Source organism: Eubalaena glacialis, chromosome 19 (assembly GCF_028564815.1).
Source record: "Eubalaena glacialis isolate mEubGla1 chromosome 19, mEubGla1.1.hap2.+ XY, whole genome shotgun sequence".
Taxonomy (NCBI): Eukaryota; Metazoa; Chordata; class Mammalia; order Artiodactyla; family Balaenidae; genus Eubalaena; species Eubalaena glacialis.
Window position 1 is genome coordinate 48633534 of NC_083734.1, and position 17968 is coordinate 48651501.

Consider the following 17968-nt stretch of genomic DNA (forward strand, 5'->3'; position numbering starts at 1 on the left):
TTACAGTTCTGGAAGCTAAGTCCCCACAGCATGGCGCCAGCAGATTCGGTGTCTGGTGAGAGCTTCCTGGTTTACAGACAGTGCCTTCTCGCTGTGTCGTCACACGGTGGAAGGGGGCAAGCAAGCTCTCTGGGGCCTCTGTATAAGGATACTAATCCCATTCATGAGGGCTCTGCCCTCATGACCCAATCACTTTCCAAAGGCACCACCTCCTAATTACCTCAGGGGTTAGAATTCCAACGAATAATGGTGGGAGAACACAAACATTCAGACCATTGCACCTTTCCCTCTGAATCTGTTCCTGATTCTGGCTGGAAATTCTCTGAAATTTTATTGCACTTTTGCTTTCCTTCTGACATTTATTATATTACACCTTTGTTGGACAAGTTTTTGTTGTATTGGTCACATCGCCCCTATCTTGTTCAAAACTTTGAGAGTAGAATCTATATTTTACTCTCTTATTTATCTTTTTATCCTATCGTGTACCTTGTACATGGTAGGCATTCAGTAAACATTTGTTATATGGATGGCCGGGTGGAACTAAAGCTGGAGAGAACCAGATACAGAACTTAGGCTTCAAGTGCTCTAACTACCACTGGAAAATAACCTGCCCACCTGCCAGAAAAGGCTGTTCATCTATTGAGACTTGTAGCTGGGGACCTTCTAGTAGACTGACCTTAGTCAGCCTTCTCTTTCAGCCTAAACTTGTAACCAGCACTGCAACTGTAAAAACTGCTGTTGGAACATAGTCTAGCATTAAGTTCCAAGTACCTCTAGCCATTTTGGCCAGATGGTTGAGATTCTGCCCTCCCACTGGAAGAGAGCAGTGGCCTTTGCCAAAGCATAGTGGTCAAATGTGTGATTCATGATATGAGATGTTTTGCTTCTTTGGAAGACCAAAAAATTTGAACTTCAAAATTTTTTTCTTCCCTTTCATGATTTCAAAGACAGTTTTTTGTGCCAACACAGCTTACAAGTCTTTCAAATTTGGGTCTAAAAAGAACTATTTGAGGACAAGGGAGAGTGTACCTCAGGAAAACAAAGCTGGAGCTGGGAGTTTTGGTGTTTTGTTTTTGGGTGTTTTTTTTGGTTTCTTTTGATGTGAAAATAAAAGCCTGACGTTATGCAAAGAGGTTCTCCCCAGCGGGGCATCTACCAGAGTTGTAGCTCAGTGAAGATCTAGCCTGAGTAGGAGAGTATCTTCTAAATTTTCTCAGGGATTGGTCCAAGGAATAGGAGAGGATGAATCTTAGCAGTCCAGACCTGTGCAGTGGGCTGATGTGACTAGATTGGGAATACAGCCACAGTCTTTTTCACATAGGTTTCTCTGTCCCCTCCCGTAGGTGGATCACTTGGATAAGAATGGGCAGTGTGCCTTGGTCCATGCTGCACTCCGAGGTCATCTGGAGGTTGTCAAGTTTTTGATTCAGTGTGACTGGACAATGGCGGGCCAGCAGCAAGGGGTGTTTAAGAAGAGCCACGCCATCCAGCAGGCCCTCATCGCTGCAGCCAGCATGGGTTATACTGAGGTAAGAAAGCAGCGGATAAGGTTTGGGGGTTTTTTTCAAGCTATGTATTGAAGGACCTAGGAAACCAGGAAAAAGGGGTTGCATTATTATAAAATTGCCAGCCTAGGGCTTCCCTGGTGGCACAATGGTTAAGAATCCACCTGCCAATGCAGGGGACACGGGTTCAAGCCCTGGTCCAGGAAGATTCCACATGCCGCGGAGCAACTAAGCCCGTGCACCACAGCTACTGAGCCTGCGCTCTAGAGCCCGCGAGCCACAACTACTGAGCCCGCATGCTGCAACTACTGAAGCCCACGCACCTAGAGCCTGTGCTCCGCAACAAGAGAAGCCACCACAATGAGAAGCCCGCACACCGCAACGAAGAGAAGCCCCCGCTCGCAACTAGAGAAAGCCCGCGCGCAGCAACAAAGACCCAACGCAGCCAAAAATAAATTAAAAAAAAAAAAATTTGTCAGCCTAATTAATGTGAATTAGGTTTTTGGTCATTGATCTGAGGAGTAGGGAGATTCCAGGGTACCTAGAATTATGTTGGAAAGGACCTCGGGAATTATCTAATCTGATTCCTCCCCATCTTTCCACCCCTATTTAACAGACAATGACACTAGGCTCAGGGGGATTATTTTTTGACCTGTGTTCACATGGGTAGGCAGAGTGGAATGGAAAGGGCACAACAGTTGGAATCTCAGAAGGACCAGGTTTGAGCCCCAGCTTTCCTCCTCATCAGCTCTGGACCTTGGGCAATTTCCCTAATCTCTTAGAACCTTAGTTTCCCACCAGTAAAGCGAGGCTAATAAATTCTTTTTTACAAGGTTGATATGAGATGTAAACTGTTAAACACTGTGCAGATGGTATTTTTGCTAATTTATTTATTAATGAAAGTAATAATACAGTGGCAAAATGTGTGGAATTGGTAGTGTTCTAGGAAATGTGTAACAGCCAGCTCTGGGGAGGGGAGTGGAGTGGAGCAGAAGTGTGTGTGTGTGTGTGTGTACATACAGACTTAAATTTATTATAAAATTTACTGATATTAAAAAAAATGTTGCACACAGTTTACAAATAATAATGAATTGCATAATACTCTTAATTGAATGCTTTTGTTGATTTTTGCTAAATGTATATCCATACCCAACCTGTGATTACAACTCAACCATGATTTGATAAATGAAGTTGCACCCCTATTTGCTCTTTTCCCAATAATTTTGTCATTAAATCTGATGTGCGATCTACTGTTAAACTACTTCTCACCCTCATACAAATTATATTCATTAAACTGGAACCTCTTTTAGTTTTAGCACTAAATCAAATCCTCATTTACAAAGTTTGCCAGTTTCCAGGGTATAAATACCCCCACCATGGCTGATTTCAAGCTGCCAACGTGACATCACCGAACACAGAGTTTCAAAGAGATGCACAGGAGCACACCATTATATAAAATTTCCACCATACAGATACAGTAAATATAAATAACCTGAAGAGCATAGATAATAGTAAAATGCAAATAAATAATTAAGAAGTTATAACATTTGATATTTTAACCTTTTTTTAATATAATTTCTTTAATTGTTATTTAATTTTTAATAAACATCTTTGTTTACTGACTGGCTTGCAAAATTCCGAAAATTTAACAGTCCGCTTTCATGGGCCAGTACAAGTTAGCTCGCCACTGCTTGAGATGCTTCAGTGACACAGCTACCCCATCAGCTGACCTGACATATCACCAAGGGAATATTAAGTAAAATTGGAATTTTTATTATCTATAGAAGGTTTTTTAGCTCTCTCTACAGTCAAATTCCTGGAAACAGAGCTGTCACTTTCCTTCGTTGTTAGCAGCCATTCTCCTTTTATTATCCCCAAACAGTCCTTGTAATGCCAAGAGGAAAAAAGAAGATAATAGCTCTGCTCTGAAAAACTACAGGCCCTCAGTTTTGTCCATATTTATTTTCTGGTTTTTGTTTATTGATTTTTTTCCTGTTTATTTCTTGGTGGCATTTTTATTAGGAGGACGAGGGTTTGCTTTTTTAACTCAAATGTGATAAATATGTGATTTTTAAAAGTCACATGCTATGTAAGTTAATTGTGTTCAAGGGAAACATGTAAACTGTACCTGGTAGAACAAATGCTCATCATGGCAGCTTTGGGTTTTTATGCGAGGACAGTCAGTTCTGACTCCTTTTGTGTGCAAGAGAGAGCGTGACCCTTGGGTATCCGGGTATCTTCCAAACCTCACAGGCTAGTATCAGTAGTATAGTTTTCCATCTGACGTTTGAGCTGACACAACTTCTTGTTTCAGATTGTCTCCTACCTACTTGATCTTCCAGAAAAAGATGAGGAGGAGGTGGAGCGAGCACAGATCAACAGCTTTGACAGCCTCTGGGGAGAGACAGGTACCTCTTGTGGATATCTCTCTCTTCTCTGTGCATGTGTCATGTCTGTGTGGAGATATTCTCTGCATCTCACACCCTGACTTTTTTCTCTGCCAGACCAAAGGTGGCAATCTCTGTCTTATGGCTATTGTGTTGGAGACTGATTCAGCCAAAGTAAAAAGTCACGCAGTTTCCTTCTTTCAATCCTCTTTCCCTTTGGATGCTCCATGCCATTAGCCCCAGAGTCTTCTTTCAGACAAAACCTTCCCTCGCTCTTGTTTCCAAATATTTTAAAAGACTGAAAGTTTCCTTACAGTGTGCCAAACCATAGCAGAAAATAGTTGTGAACTTTTTTTTCCTGTGATCCTTATAGCAGTTAGGAATAAGTATTTCTCCTGTAGCTATAAACCAAGAAGTTAAATTTTTATCGACACCTCTGGCTTACTGAACCAAGTGTTATCATGGCGGAGTGGTCCTGACCTGGTTAAACTGATACGTCATGAGTACAGTTGCTATCAGGATGCAAAATGAAGGTCTCCCCTGTAGGGCACGGCCCTGCGCAGTCTCTCACGATCTGTAGCAAAGCCATTTCTATATTGCTTGGTACTTACTCCACAAACGGAAGCCTCTTCCTTGTGGCCTTTGCAGGAAATGATTGTTGTCTTTCCCCCAAGTCTAAACTGGAACATCTGGAAAAACATTAGTAACCTTGTATGTGTTTTGATGAAACCAGGGCAGTAAAAACTGTAGAATCACCACAGATATGTGTCGTGTTTGCCAGGATAAGTAGACCAACATTGAGATGGCCGATTTTAGGGAGAACATTTTACTAAACAAGAGGGGGATATGCTTTGGTTAGGGTTAGAATGTTATTAAAAATGAGAAGATGCTTGAATTCACTTAAAATGTATAATTACCTATTGAACTGTGATGTTTCCACACATGGCAGTAATCTTATATAGGTTTCATGGCTTCTTTAACATCGTGTAGAATGGTCCAGAGCTCAGGAATTTGCTTCTCAAACAATCCCTCCCTCTGTCAGAGCCAAAGGGAGCAGATGCCGGGCAGCTGCAGCTTAAGAGCCCATGACAGATTAAAGGAAAATGTGCAGCTGGCAACAGCTGCTGTCTCTGGGGCCCCACCCTGAGGGAAGCCAGAGGACAGACTGAGGGGAAGGGGCTGGCCAGGGCGCCAGCAGTTGTGGAGTGTGCATCCTGAGACCTGGAGCTGCGGGAGAGACATGATGGTTTACATCCCATCAGCACAGCCTCCCGGGCACAGCCCTGCCGTCCCTCCCAGAGTCTCCTGTTGCCAGGCCACACGCGTGCAACCCTAACCCTAACTGGGGAGGGCAACAAAAAGTAGCGGCCCGATGGCGATAATGGACAGAAATTACAAGACTAGCAATCATAGTGATGAATATCACACACATCCTAGTGCTGTCCTTGAAAGAATTCCTTAAAAATGTTCAAGAAGGGTGTGAACTAAGTGGAAGACTTATTTTTATTGATATGAATTTCTTATTAGAATAAAACTTTACGGCCTCAGGACTTTTAAAAGATTTCCTGCTTTAAAGTGTGCAATAAAGTTTGTTACATTAATTTTCTTACATACATACCGTACCTCAAGATTGTAAAAAAAATCAAAGTTTCACATCAGTTTGCTTGTAGTCAGAATTGTGTTGTGTTTAATTTGATATTTATATGAACTAATTTCAGCATTATGAACATAAGACGTTATTTAAATATGAGTTAGAATGAAATGCATTTGTAATATAGAGCTATAAAAAGTTATTTGACTTCAGAAAAATTTCTGGGAAATAATGTCTTTGCTATGTTAAAAAATGTCCCTACAACTCACCACTAGTGTAGGGTAGAGTCTGAGTTGCTTTTCTATCTATAGTGATGGATTTACCAAGTACACGTTTCTTTTTAACTTACAGCACATAATCATTTAAAATTTATAATGACTCATTGAATTGTGATGTTTCCTCCAATGGCAAGATCTTACACATGTTTCCCTTGCATAGAGAATGAAGGTCTATGACCTGCAGCCAGCTGGTTAGGGTCTCATATCTGCAACCCTGGCCTAAACAACCCAATTTTTACTTAGGGAAAATATGATGGTAATGATGTTTCCAACAATTTGTATCATTTACTGTATTAAATCCAAAACACCAGTAACTATAAGAAACTATATAAACATTATTTTATCTGCTATTCCAAAAAAAAAAAACAACAGAAAGAAAAACCCTCTGCCTATAAAACTGACACAATTCTTTATTATCACATCGATTATAAGATGCAACCTGACTTTGAGATGTTAAAAATGCAGAGGGAAGAAAGTGCATCTTAGAATCAATGAAATATACCTTAGCATATGGTGAAATATTTATTGAGATGTAATTTTTACATATCAGATTTTCTAAAAGCAGGTCACTAGAATATCCTGGTTGTCTTCGTCCTCCTTTTATGGCCTTTTTGTCCTTCCAAAGAGCACGTTCCTACATCGAGCTTTCACCATCTGGCTGACCCACTCCCATCCTGCAGGGTTTTCACAGATTTCTTATGGAACACAGAAATCTGTGTTCCAACACAGAAGAAAGGCAATGAAGGTGACAAGATTGTTCACCAATCCCTCCTCTCCTTTGTCTTACAGCTATAGAACAGAACCAGCATTAAAAGCTTCTAGCAACTCTGGAGAGCCTGAGCCATCCATGGCCCAAAAGTAGCGAAAATTCAGAAAATAAACAAGATACCATTAATTCATGCCTTCATCATCTTTTGCCTAGATTATTGCAACTACTTCCTAGCTGATCTTCTTGTCTCTGGCCTCACCCTTTTGTGATTTATCTCCCAGACTTCAGCCAAAGTGATCTCTCTAAGCCACAATCTGTCCATGTCACTTTCCTGCTTACCACCCTTCATTGACCACCTGTAACATTAACGTAGCATAAAAAGGGACTTCCCTGGTGGTCCAGTGGTTAAGACTCCACGCTTCCAATGCAGGGGGCACAGGTTCGATCCCTGGTCGGGGAACTAAGATCCCACATGCTGTGTGATGCGGCCAAAAAAAAAAAAAAAAGTAGCATAAAAAGACGTGTCATGATCTCTAGCATCATCTATTGCCTGTCTTCTCCAGTAGGAGTAAACGTGCCGTTCCCCACCTCAGTGCCTTTCTACGTGCCCTCCCTGTGCCTAGAATGCCTCCCTGTTGTCGTTGCCTGTAAGTCTCCTATTTCTCTTTCAGCATCTGATTTAGATTGTCATCTCTTCCTGGAGACCTTCTCAGACACTTCTTCCTCTGTGCCACCTCCAGACAACCCCCATGGACTTATCTCTGTTGTGCTTATCACACTGTATAGTAATGTATTTGTTTGTCTGTTATCCTTATTCAACCCTGAGTTCCTTGAGAGCCGACAGTATCTGACAAATAGCTCTATAAATGTTTAATTAATGTTGTTTTGGATAGCAGTGATCAGTATATGTCTTCCCCACCCACCTCCATCCCATCGGTCTTCCATGACCTGTCTGTGCTGTACACTTTCAAGGTTGAGAAGAGATAAAAGAACCATTTGCTTCTCTGCATTCCATGTAGCATCAGCATCCCATCGAAGCCGATTTTGGCTATTTCCTCAACTCTGAGCTGTATCCTGTCTGTCTCTTCAAACTCCTTAGCTGTTTCCCTTTGAAAAAGGACCATTTATTTCAGATAATCTCATCAGATGCTGACACGCTAGGGAACGAATTCTCTTACTGGTCTCTTAGGAAGAGAGATTTGGCTCCAAACTGTTAACATTTGCTCTAAGAATCAGTTTGTTGTTTTACAGAACTGGCTTTGCCTTAATCGTCTCTCTTTCAAAAAGTTTTAACGGTTTTTGATAAGACCAATATAAAATCCAGCCAAAGCAACTCCTTGCTCTTGGATTTTGAAAAGTACAGACCCAATTTTCCATAGTTGTGTTGTTCTGAGATGAAGTTGGCCAGCTGTGTTAATGACCATGTCCAGATATCAGCTGGAGATTCCTGCCAAATTACATCATAACCTAAGTAACAGAGATGATACAACAAAGAAAAAGGCCGAATGGAACATTCCCTCTCATATAAACATGTTGTCCGGTGGGTTGAGATGGGCCAGCCCCCAGCAACATGACTCCAGGTTAGAGCAGACAGTATATAAGTTTAGCTTTCAGGATGGGCACTGCTTGTGAATTTTCATCTGTGTTCTGTGAACTAGCATCATTGACGAGAGGCTTGATTCTGAAATACTGTCTGTATTTTCTCCAGAGTGCTATAAATTCTTGCGTGAAAAAGAATGTATTTGCACACACACACACACACACCCCACGCCATACACAAGACGTTGAAAGGGAGGTTTGCTGCAACCCTGCCCCCTGGTAGCTACTTTAAACTTGGGAGAGTTAGAAATTTTCCAAACCCTTTGTTTTATGTACCAACGAGATGATTCTTATAGTTCCTAACAAGTGTCTAACCCAGTCAAGTTCTTTCTTTTTCCCCAGCTTGACTGAGATATAATTGACATACAACATTGTGTAAGTTTAATGTATACAATGTGATGATTGCCAGTCAAATTCTTAAGCTACTCTTGTGTTCTGACCCAAGAACTAAAGTTTTTTTTTTTTTTTTCCTGAACTATTAGAAATGTGAACTTGGAAAAGAGGGAAAATCACTTTGATTTAAAGAACAAGAGACAAAACTTCTCAGTCAAATAAACAAACAAACCCATCAATACTTGTAACTTATCCATTCGGGACTTGGAAATGACCCTCACCTCAGATAGGATGAAGCCTCTGCCCTTCTGTGAGGAACAGGACGGAAATGCCTATGTTAAGAGTTCCAAAAAACAAAATGAAAAATACACATAAGACAAGGCCTAGATACATCTAGTTTAAGATCTTCTAAAATTGCCACATTTCCTTCATAAGCCCTTTCTATCCTTGAGGAAGGAAAAGATTACTTTAAAGGTTTATCTCAGTGGAAATTACAGGTAGTTTTAGTTTTGCATATGAGTCAACTGTGGATAAATTTGGCCAAGCTCAAAGACAAAATGCCGTAATTTGCACTTAAATGAAAAAAATCACAAGTGACCATTTGATTTGAATTTCAATTGCTTCCCTGATTAGATACCAACATTTGCAAACTGAAATATTATCTGCACCTGCCAAGTGTTATCTTCCTCTGATTTGTCATTGGAGTAGGTGGCCACAATAAAGGAAGGACCTGCTGACTACCACATCCGTTTTTCAAGTCTGTGTGGGGAAAAAGGTCTCCATACTCTTTCTTTAAAAGCATAACTCCTGCCATTTTCTAACAGTGTTTACCATCTTCCCTACCCTCATGCATTTAAAACACTAAGTGTACACATTTGAGATCCCTGGTTAAGAGACAAATACGTATTTGTTCAAATATGGACTTAGTAGAAAGTATATTGACAAATTCCTCTTACTGCTATTGAAATAGTACTCAAAGGATGAAATAAGCACTCTTAGAACCTCCGCTGTATCAGAGATCATAAACAATGGACAGTAACACAGAAGGAAGAATGTTTATGTTTCTTCCTGCTGTGTGTCCTTTATCCTCGCTATAGCTGTTCTTTATCTGTGACTCCATTATCCTGTATTCAGAAGAAAAGAGCCTTTGTCACACTTCTCTCATCTTTAAGACTATTACCTTGAACAGTTTTGACCCTCCTATGAAAATGGTCACACATGTACTAGAAACTTCTGTCTCAACTGATGAAAAAAAAAAAGAATGAAAACTGGCCCAAGGCTCTTAGACTGCAATTTCTTTTTTTTCTTTTTTTTCTTTTTACATTTTTTTAATATATTTTTATTGTAAATACTCCCTTAAAAGCAATCCAGGAAACTGTCATTTAAGAAATCAACAAAATTAAGACTGCAATTTCTGACTGGTTCTTTGAGTTTAAGGGCCCAGGAGTAGAAATTGGCCAGAGGTGGTTCCTAGCTAACTCTAAAAGACCTTAGTCTGCAAAGACCCTTCTCTCTGCATTCTTACCCATGCACATACCAGCAAAAGGTTTGTAGCTGGGACGAGGTACCAAAAGAGAGAGGGATTAAAAGCAGAGAAGACAGTCTGTGTAGGAAACATGAAACCAAGTAAGTTTGGTCAAAGGTGATTTTTTCAATAAAATTATTATAATTGTCTCCATATATGTAAGCCCTTTTATTTTTCTTTGAAAATTTCCTTCATGGCAAAAGTAGCCAAAATCATCATTCTTGGAGGTAAAGTAGCAATTACATTCATCAAACACAGGTATGCTGCCCTGCTTACCCTAGAGGGCTGGAGAAGGCAAGACCCCCTGTCCTCACTCTGTGCTCTCTGCCCTTAGCCCTGACAGCTGCAGCCGGAAGGGGCAAACTGGAGGTGTGTCGTCTGCTCCTGGAACAGGGGGCAGCAGTGGCCCAGCCAAACCGCCGAGGGGCAGTGCCCTTATTCAGCACCGTTCGCCAAGGCCACTGGCAGGTAAGCAGGTAGCTACTTCCAGTGCCCCAGGCAGGGGTGAGTTCTGGGTGGGAACTTCTGAAGCAGAGAGCAAAAAAATCACAAAATTTGGGTTATCCAGCAGTCACTGGGTGTGAAGACTTGGGCCTCTGTTATTAATATTCTGGTTAATTGAGAATACGTCAGAAAATTAACATTCATACATTCTATACGATACAGATCATTCCTGATGATCTGTATCGTATAGAAGGACTAGCTACTTTTGGCCTGGTCGTGCAGTGACCTCCTTCTCACACTTCACAACATCCCCAGGGTCTCTGGAAGGTTCAAACCTCAACAGATCCCTGCTAACCACTTACAGCAGGTGTGTCTCAGACTTTCAAAAAGAAAATGTGGTATATGTAAATTCTAGTTATGCGATCTTTCCAGATGTTTGGATTCTGGATAAACGCTAATTTATATATTTAGGATGGAAAAAAAAGTATATTGGTTATAATCTTCGAAAATGTTTAAGTAGGAAAAAAGTCCTAGGAGCTGAACAGTGCTAAAGAGTTATCAGAGGCTGTATTTTGTATTTACTGTATTCTGTTCAGTTGTAAATATTCACTGCAGGCAGGTTTGCAACCCCTGGAGGCCAGTAAAATGGCACTGGCATAGGTGTTGGCGCTTCCGTCATGGGGTTGTTTAGTCTACATCTTGGCCTGTGTTATCTTGAATTCTTTTTTACTGAGTGACTGAGTCGGACATTTAGAGTTGAGTTCTTCTCATTTGGCTGTCCCTGAGAGAGTCAGAGATTGAACCCCATGGTACTAGACCACACAGGGGGTTCTTGCAGTGGAAAGGTTCTTTAGAGGTGACTCACGGGGAGTTCTCACAGCGTGGGGGAGGGCGTGCGTGTGTCTGCTCAGCAGCGCTTCCTGGCTGATTGGTCCCTGCTTCTCTGCACCTGCAGATCGTTGATCTTTTACTCACCCATGGAGCCGATGTCAACATGGCGGACAAGCAGGGCCGTACTCCCCTGATGATGGCGGCTTCCGAAGGCCACCTGGGAACTGTGGACTTTCTCCTTGCTCAAGGTCAGTCCTGCGATGCCAGAGCTTGATGATCAGTGCCCATAACAACCCAAGGAACTCATGATTTCCAGGGATGGATTCCTAGAGGAGTTGAGAATGGATATTCTTAAGCCAGTTGGTTAGAAAATGAAAGTCCATCTCCTCTCTTCTCATATACAGTGGGACCCTTCTAATTCTGACATTCTCTATTTCTTTATGGCTTGAGGGGTTTTTGGCATCCTAATCAAGTTTACATAACCTAAGCTCTTTAATCTCCCAACTTTGATTTTTTTTAATGTACACTCAATAAATGTTCATCTTCCAGGGATCGTATTTTGACTTTATCAATTCTTTTGTAAGCCTGCACAACTAATATTTTTCTTGTATCCTAAGGAGGCAAATGGAAGTTGAAATGATAGTTGACCATGGGACCCTATTTGAGGAATCAGGGTATTATTACTCTCCTATTGTAATAAATTCCTTTTGACATTTACCAACATTCACATATTCCTGGTGAATGGGAAATAAGTTAAAGGAGATTGTGGTCACACTATCCAAAGCATTCCCTTCAATGGCTCTGACCTCAGTCATCTATACAGAACAGTAGTGAGTGACAGGGGAACCTCTGTAGTAGAAAAGCTCCAGTCACTGGTGACTCTGCAGTACCATCTAGTGGAGCTTGAGCATTTGCATCAAGCAGGAGGCGGTGTGACTGTGACCAGCTTTTACTCCATTCCAACAAGCCTCCCCTGTGAGTAAACGGGATCTTTTCATCTATAATTAATATCCACAAGTGCACACACTTCAAGAAAAACAAGCTCCTGCAAATCATGCCCAGGCTGGAGCAGCTGAAGGGTAGCTGATTTAGGAAGAAGACAAGGTTTCTTCTTCTAAGATTTCAAACTACAACTCAGTCAGAGACTTACTGGATCTTTAGCTCTCTCCTGCAAAGATTTGTTTCCACAAACTTAGACTCACAAAACTGGGTCAGAATCAGAGAACTGTTTTCCCCGTGTATAGAGTGGTTCTTGCTTCCCCAATACAAGCCACCAAACAAACCTGGTTTCATGGTATCTATCCTTCTGCTAAGAGGGGGCTGGAGGAGCAAGGGAGATATGCCTAGCTTCTCAGGATAAAACATGGCAGGAGTAAATGTCCCAGAACAACCTGAGTCTACTGGAAAAGGCAGGACCCCTTCACCACAGATAAGCTGTAGATGACTGCACACAGTCTGCCGCGAGCCCGCAGAAGCTCATCAGACACAGATCCCAGAGATTTGTTCCCTTTACGCTGCAGGCATTCTGGTCTCCGGTCTTCGTACTGTTTCATTCTTTCACACTTAAATCAGAGACTTTCTCTCAATCAACAAATCCTACCCAAGTTTATTTAGCCTACGTTATCTGCAAAACACTATGCTAGGAACTGAGTGATTTCTTTAAATAAGTACACTACAATCCATGTCTTCAAAGGGTCTGTAATCTGGCAAGGAGGGGATAAAACAAAGATAAGGAACTACCTTAAAAAGCAGAGAATCCTAAGTACTCTGATGATAAAGGTATTTGAGTTAGAACAGGACAGACTTTGAAATTTGAATGGGAAAAATGTTCTATATTCAGGGAGAGGGCGTAATGTAAATGAAAGGTCAGAGAGGAGAAACAGTACACAACAGGTTAGGGGAAATATGCAAGTTGTCCAGTGACGTACATGAGGACTGTTGGGAAATAAAATTGGAAATGTATGTGGAAAGAAATTGAAAAGGAGCAGATTAAAAGAGTTTGGACTTATCTGAAGGCAGTAGGGAGCCTTTCAAGATTTTTAAAAAGGGAATCAGTGCCAGAGTTGCGCTTTAAAAAAAAAAAAAAAAAATCACTTTGGCAGTGGTGTGAATAGTAGAGTTGATGAAGGGATTATAGTGGACCTGGGGATCAATTAGGAAGCCATTGTCATCGAGTAGATGAGAGGTAATGCTGAATCCAGGTGCAGTAGCTGTTAGGATAGAACAGGAGGGCCAAGTGCAAAAAAGATTTTGGATATAAGGGTTGATTACATGCAGGACGTAAGGATAGATGAGTTGACGATAACTCCAAAGCTCTAAAATGGATGTGTGGGAGAACTGATTCTGTTAACTGCCAGGAGAAGAAAAGAGAGAAGAGGAAGATTTCAAATTGAATTTTCGGAGGAAATTGAATACATGGGTTTTTTTCGTATGTATCTCCTTTTAATTTCTTAAATTCCAGCTTCACTTATCTTTGTAAAATCAATTTATCTGTAACATACATCCAGAACCTTCTTATCCTGCTTTTTCCACCCCTGAAGACTCTGTCCAGGAAATTTATAGATGTTGCATCTGAGAAAACTCCTTAGATTCTGTCCCATATTCAGACTCATTCCATGTTAGAGTCAGTGTTTTAGTTGCAAACTACACCGTTGTGAAAAGATAACCCAGTACATGGATGGCTCTCCTCAGGGTTAGAAGTATCGTACTTTCCAACCCTTCATCCTGTTACGGGAAGCCCCAAAGTCTGGTTGTCTGACCTTTAGGGATACAGAGGTGATAGGCCACATAACTGCTGAGTAGCCCCAGAGCCTGGCTGTGGCAGGTCCTGAGCTTGATCTGACATCTGAATCCTGTCCAGCTGAGGAGGCAGCCTGGAAAATGAACTGTGTGTGCAGTAAGTTGATCTCTAATTTAGTTAGTGAGCATGTCATGCCAACTGTGTGGAAAGAGTCATCTTAGGTACTCTTCAAAACTAGCAAGGGAACGACAGGCTCTTTGCCATCCAAGAGCTTACAGTCTAGGCTGAGAACCAAACGTGTATTGAATTTTAGACTAATTACAAAACAGTACGTCAAGTGTGCTTGCTCCTCACAGGTGAGAATAGAAATGTTGAAGGGAAGAAGATGCAGAATATAAAATAGGCTAAAAGAGTGGGGATGGGGTTGTTGAAGGCTGACGAGTTTAATTAAACTCCTGATTTCCTTCCTGGCCTGGGCTCAGTCTCTTCCCATGAGTCCGTTTCCCTCCCATTCTAAGGAGGGAGAAGGTGGCCTGGTACTATCGTCAATGATAAACATGTTCTGAGCTCCTTATTTTATGAGAACCTCTCAAGGAGTTTATACTATTAGAAATCGAAGATTTTTGCCGAGTTCAGAAAACATGCACTGAGAATTTATTACATATAAGTGGGATACATAAAAAAAAAAAGATTAATAACAGAATAAGGTGACATATGTCAAGCAGGTTCAAGATGAGGTAACAGTGAACGGGAGAAGCTTTTTGGAGACAGGGAGGTTTGAGATGGTTCCTAGAGAACAGGTAGAAGTGAGGTAAGTCATGGGGAGAAAAAAGGTATCCACACATGGGAGCATCGTAACCAGAAGTGAGGATACAGGAGTACTTGTGGGAGATTCTAGGGGTGGTGAGCACATCCATTTTGGCCAAAGTTGAGGATTCTCACAGAGGAGTAATGAAACTTAAGGATAGACAGTAAGCTTGGGGAGAGATTATGCACAACCCAGGATAGGCTGCCCTGTCAAAGAACCGGACTCTTGTACTGACAGCTTGTGGGAGCAATTTTGTTAACAGTTTTATCAAAAGACAACTCACATACCAGAAACATAAGCTGTGCTTTGGCCGAGTGTACACCTTGAATACCAGCTTTCCCTCCTGCTGTGAACTTTCATGTTTCTCATGTTTCCTCAGCCCTGTGTTATGCCTGCTCTTGTAGGTGCCTCCATCGCGCTAATGGACAAAGAAGGATTGACAGCCCTCAGCTGGGCTTGTTTGAAGGGTCATCTCTCAGTAGTACGTTCTCTGGTGGATAATGGAGCTGCCACAGACCATGCTGACAAGAATGGCCGCACCCCACTGGATCTGGCGGCTTTCTATGGTGATGCTGAGGTGGTGAGTGCCTTTAACCAAGCCTCAGGGTGGTAAGAATAGGGAAGGTCCTCTGTCCACAGTGTTATCTGGGGTTGATGATTCCTGATATAAAGTTCTCAGGTCTATACTTGCTGGAGGGCAGGAACATTCACAACACCATTAAACACCATTAAAGACCGTAGGTCTGGCCTGGAATACCATGGCTGTCCAGCCTGGTTCAAACCAGCAGCTGAATAAAGCACAGGCAGCAGCCAGAGCCCTGAGTGGAGCAGTGTGGGCCGTTACACCTGGGTTAACTGCGCTGCTTCATCCGTGTCCTAGGTCCAGTTCCTGGTGGATCACGGGGCCATGATCGAGCACGTTGACTACAGCGGAATGCGCCCTTTGGATAGGGCAGTGGGGTGCCGGAACACTTCTGTTGTTGTCACTCTTCTGAAGAAAGGAGCCAAGATAGGTAGGAGAAAGGAAGAGGGTGCTGGCCATCTGTGCCCAGGGGCCAGACTGGTCCGGTGGTCTGGCTGCCCTGGGTGTGTGGTGTGAGTGTGTATAGTTTGCCCTCTGCCCTGGCCCAGTTATTGTCCGAGTGAGCAGAAAGACTCTTGGCCCAGAGAAAGCACCATCTGAGCCGTGGTCTACACTACCCTGTGTCCAAAATCACACGGCTATCTGCCGTGCCCCGAGTAGCCTTAGCCAGGAGGCTGCTCTGACCTTAAGCACATCTCAGCGCTGATGCCTCGGTAGCAGCCCCGCCCTGTGAGCATCCTGGATCCCTGCACTGCCACAGCCTTCGCTTTCCCTTGCTCTGTATGTGCTTTGGCCTCTCGAGTCCCTGCGGCTGCTGTCCCATCCATCCCTCAGACCTGTAGACAAGGGTTGGCTGATATGCTGGCTTTTTTGCTGCCTGCCTCTCACTGCTGCTTTTTCCTTCTTTTTTTTTTTTTTCACCTTCATCCATTTTTTTTTCCTCTCCTACAACTTTTTGTTTTCTCCTTTCTTTGAAGGTTGTCAGACGTTACCGAGTCGCCCACGAGGTATATTTCACTGCTGTCAGCATCAGGCGTGGTCTGATGGCTTGGTCAGCTTTGCCTTCTCCTCTTTGATTTAGCCTGCATGAGTTCCCTACACCTCTAATCTTTTAATTTACTTCACCTTAAAAGAAGATTTTTTTTAATGACTGTTGTAGAGAATAACTTGAACTTTTGATAACTAACCCTGAAAAGCTTAGTTGGTAAATAATTCAGGCATCCGTAAACTAATCGAGTTAACCTTTTCTTTCTCTTTGTGGGTAAAGTGGTCCTCAGTCATGTTGGCTTGTTTCACATTGGAACCGTGCTCCTGGTTCAGCATGAATCCCAGGAGTCCTATTCAGTACTTACAAATTAAGGGAGCCTTTAGAGTCTTTCATGGTTTCCCTTCTGCAAAGAACATATTTAAAAATTGAGACTGAACAGCTGGGGGTTTTGAGTCCCAGATTCTGAAATAAATTACCCTTTTTGGATTTTTAAAATCTTACAGTGACATTTAATGTAAACCCTTTCTTCCAATTTCCTTATTTAAAATAACTCCAAACTAAGCCATCGCCTGCCCAGATACAACACGCAGGCTTTGCTGCCCTCCAATGGTGCAAACTCAGACAGTGCAAACATTCTTATTTTAAGGTGAATACAAATCCAACGCAGCTTCTTGGCAGTGGGAGTTACTAAGACGCTCCCAGTTCTAAAAGATGAGGCCGTTGTTGTGGAGCAAGTTGTTCTCTCAGCAGAAATTCCCCAGGGGTGTTTTTTTCACCTAGCTTCCTACCACCCTTACATTGTATGAGTTTTTTACCCATCATGCATCCTGTACACTACAGGTCCAGCCACATGGGCGATGGCCACCTCCAAACCAGACATCATGATCATCCTGCTGAGCAAGCTGATGGAAGAGGGGGACATGTTTTATAAGGTGAGGGGAGGAAGGAACCATGTCCTCCAGACAGCCGCTGATTGTTCTCCACTTGTAGAATCTCCCAAAGTCTCGGCAGGTCTCACCCTTGGTTCTAGAGGCAATGCCGTCCCTCAATGGTGGGCTCATAAGCTGAGGATCCCAGGTTTTTGCTTTCTCAACAAGAGAGCAAGAGTAGCCTGCACATGCCTGCAGCTGATGAACCTAAAGACCTAGTTTTACCTGGTCACTAATAGGCAGATACATAGATTCTACATGGCATCTGTTCATTGGAGCCTGGAAACCATGGGACAAGTAAAAGAAAAGTTACATAGTGCAGATATTTCCAGTCTGTGGGAAAGAGGCATCAATCTTGGGTTTTATATTTAATATATATGTAGATTTAAAAATCTGTAGTAATAATAGCTTATCAGCATCCCTGAGGAAGAAAAGGAAACCAAGACAAATAGCAGTTATAAGATTTACTTGAAGTCATTCACTGAATGACAACAAAAAAGGTATGAAGTCTTCTTGTACTCACAATTCAAGCTGAAGGCTCCATACCCTAACACACCAAACTCCCATGGGCTGCAGGAAGTCCCTTAAGAACTTTCCATGTCAGAGTTATCTCATTGTGTTAAGATTAGCTGAATATTCTTCTCCTAAAGTAAATACAAATCCAGCCCAGCTTTTGGCAGCGGGTGTCACTGAGACATGCCCAGGCCCAAAGATGAGG

At 42.3% G+C, this 17968-nt stretch overlaps 1 protein-coding gene across 8 annotated transcripts in view; it reads left to right on the plus strand.

Moving 5' to 3' along the window:
- Positions 1-17968, plus strand: part of TANC2 (tetratricopeptide repeat, ankyrin repeat and coiled-coil containing 2) — a 351153-nt gene that overhangs the window by 322983 nt on the left and 10202 nt on the right. For 6 of the 8 annotated variants that reach the window (XM_061174771.1, XM_061174774.1, XM_061174776.1 and 3 more), the window contains 8 exons: positions 1344-1529; positions 3820-3913; positions 10262-10395; positions 11327-11450; positions 15155-15330; positions 15631-15763; positions 16311-16340; positions 17162-17253. In XM_061174771.1, the coding sequence (XP_061030754.1) occupies positions 1344-1529; positions 3820-3913; positions 10262-10395; positions 11327-11450; positions 15155-15330; positions 15631-15763; positions 16311-16340; positions 17162-17253 (969 nt within the window). The remainder of the gene's footprint in view (positions 1-1343; positions 1530-3819; positions 3914-10261; positions 10396-11326; positions 11451-15154; positions 15331-15630; positions 15764-16310; positions 16341-17161; positions 17254-17968) is intronic. The other 2 variants (XM_061174772.1, XM_061174777.1) reach the window with 1 other exon arrangement.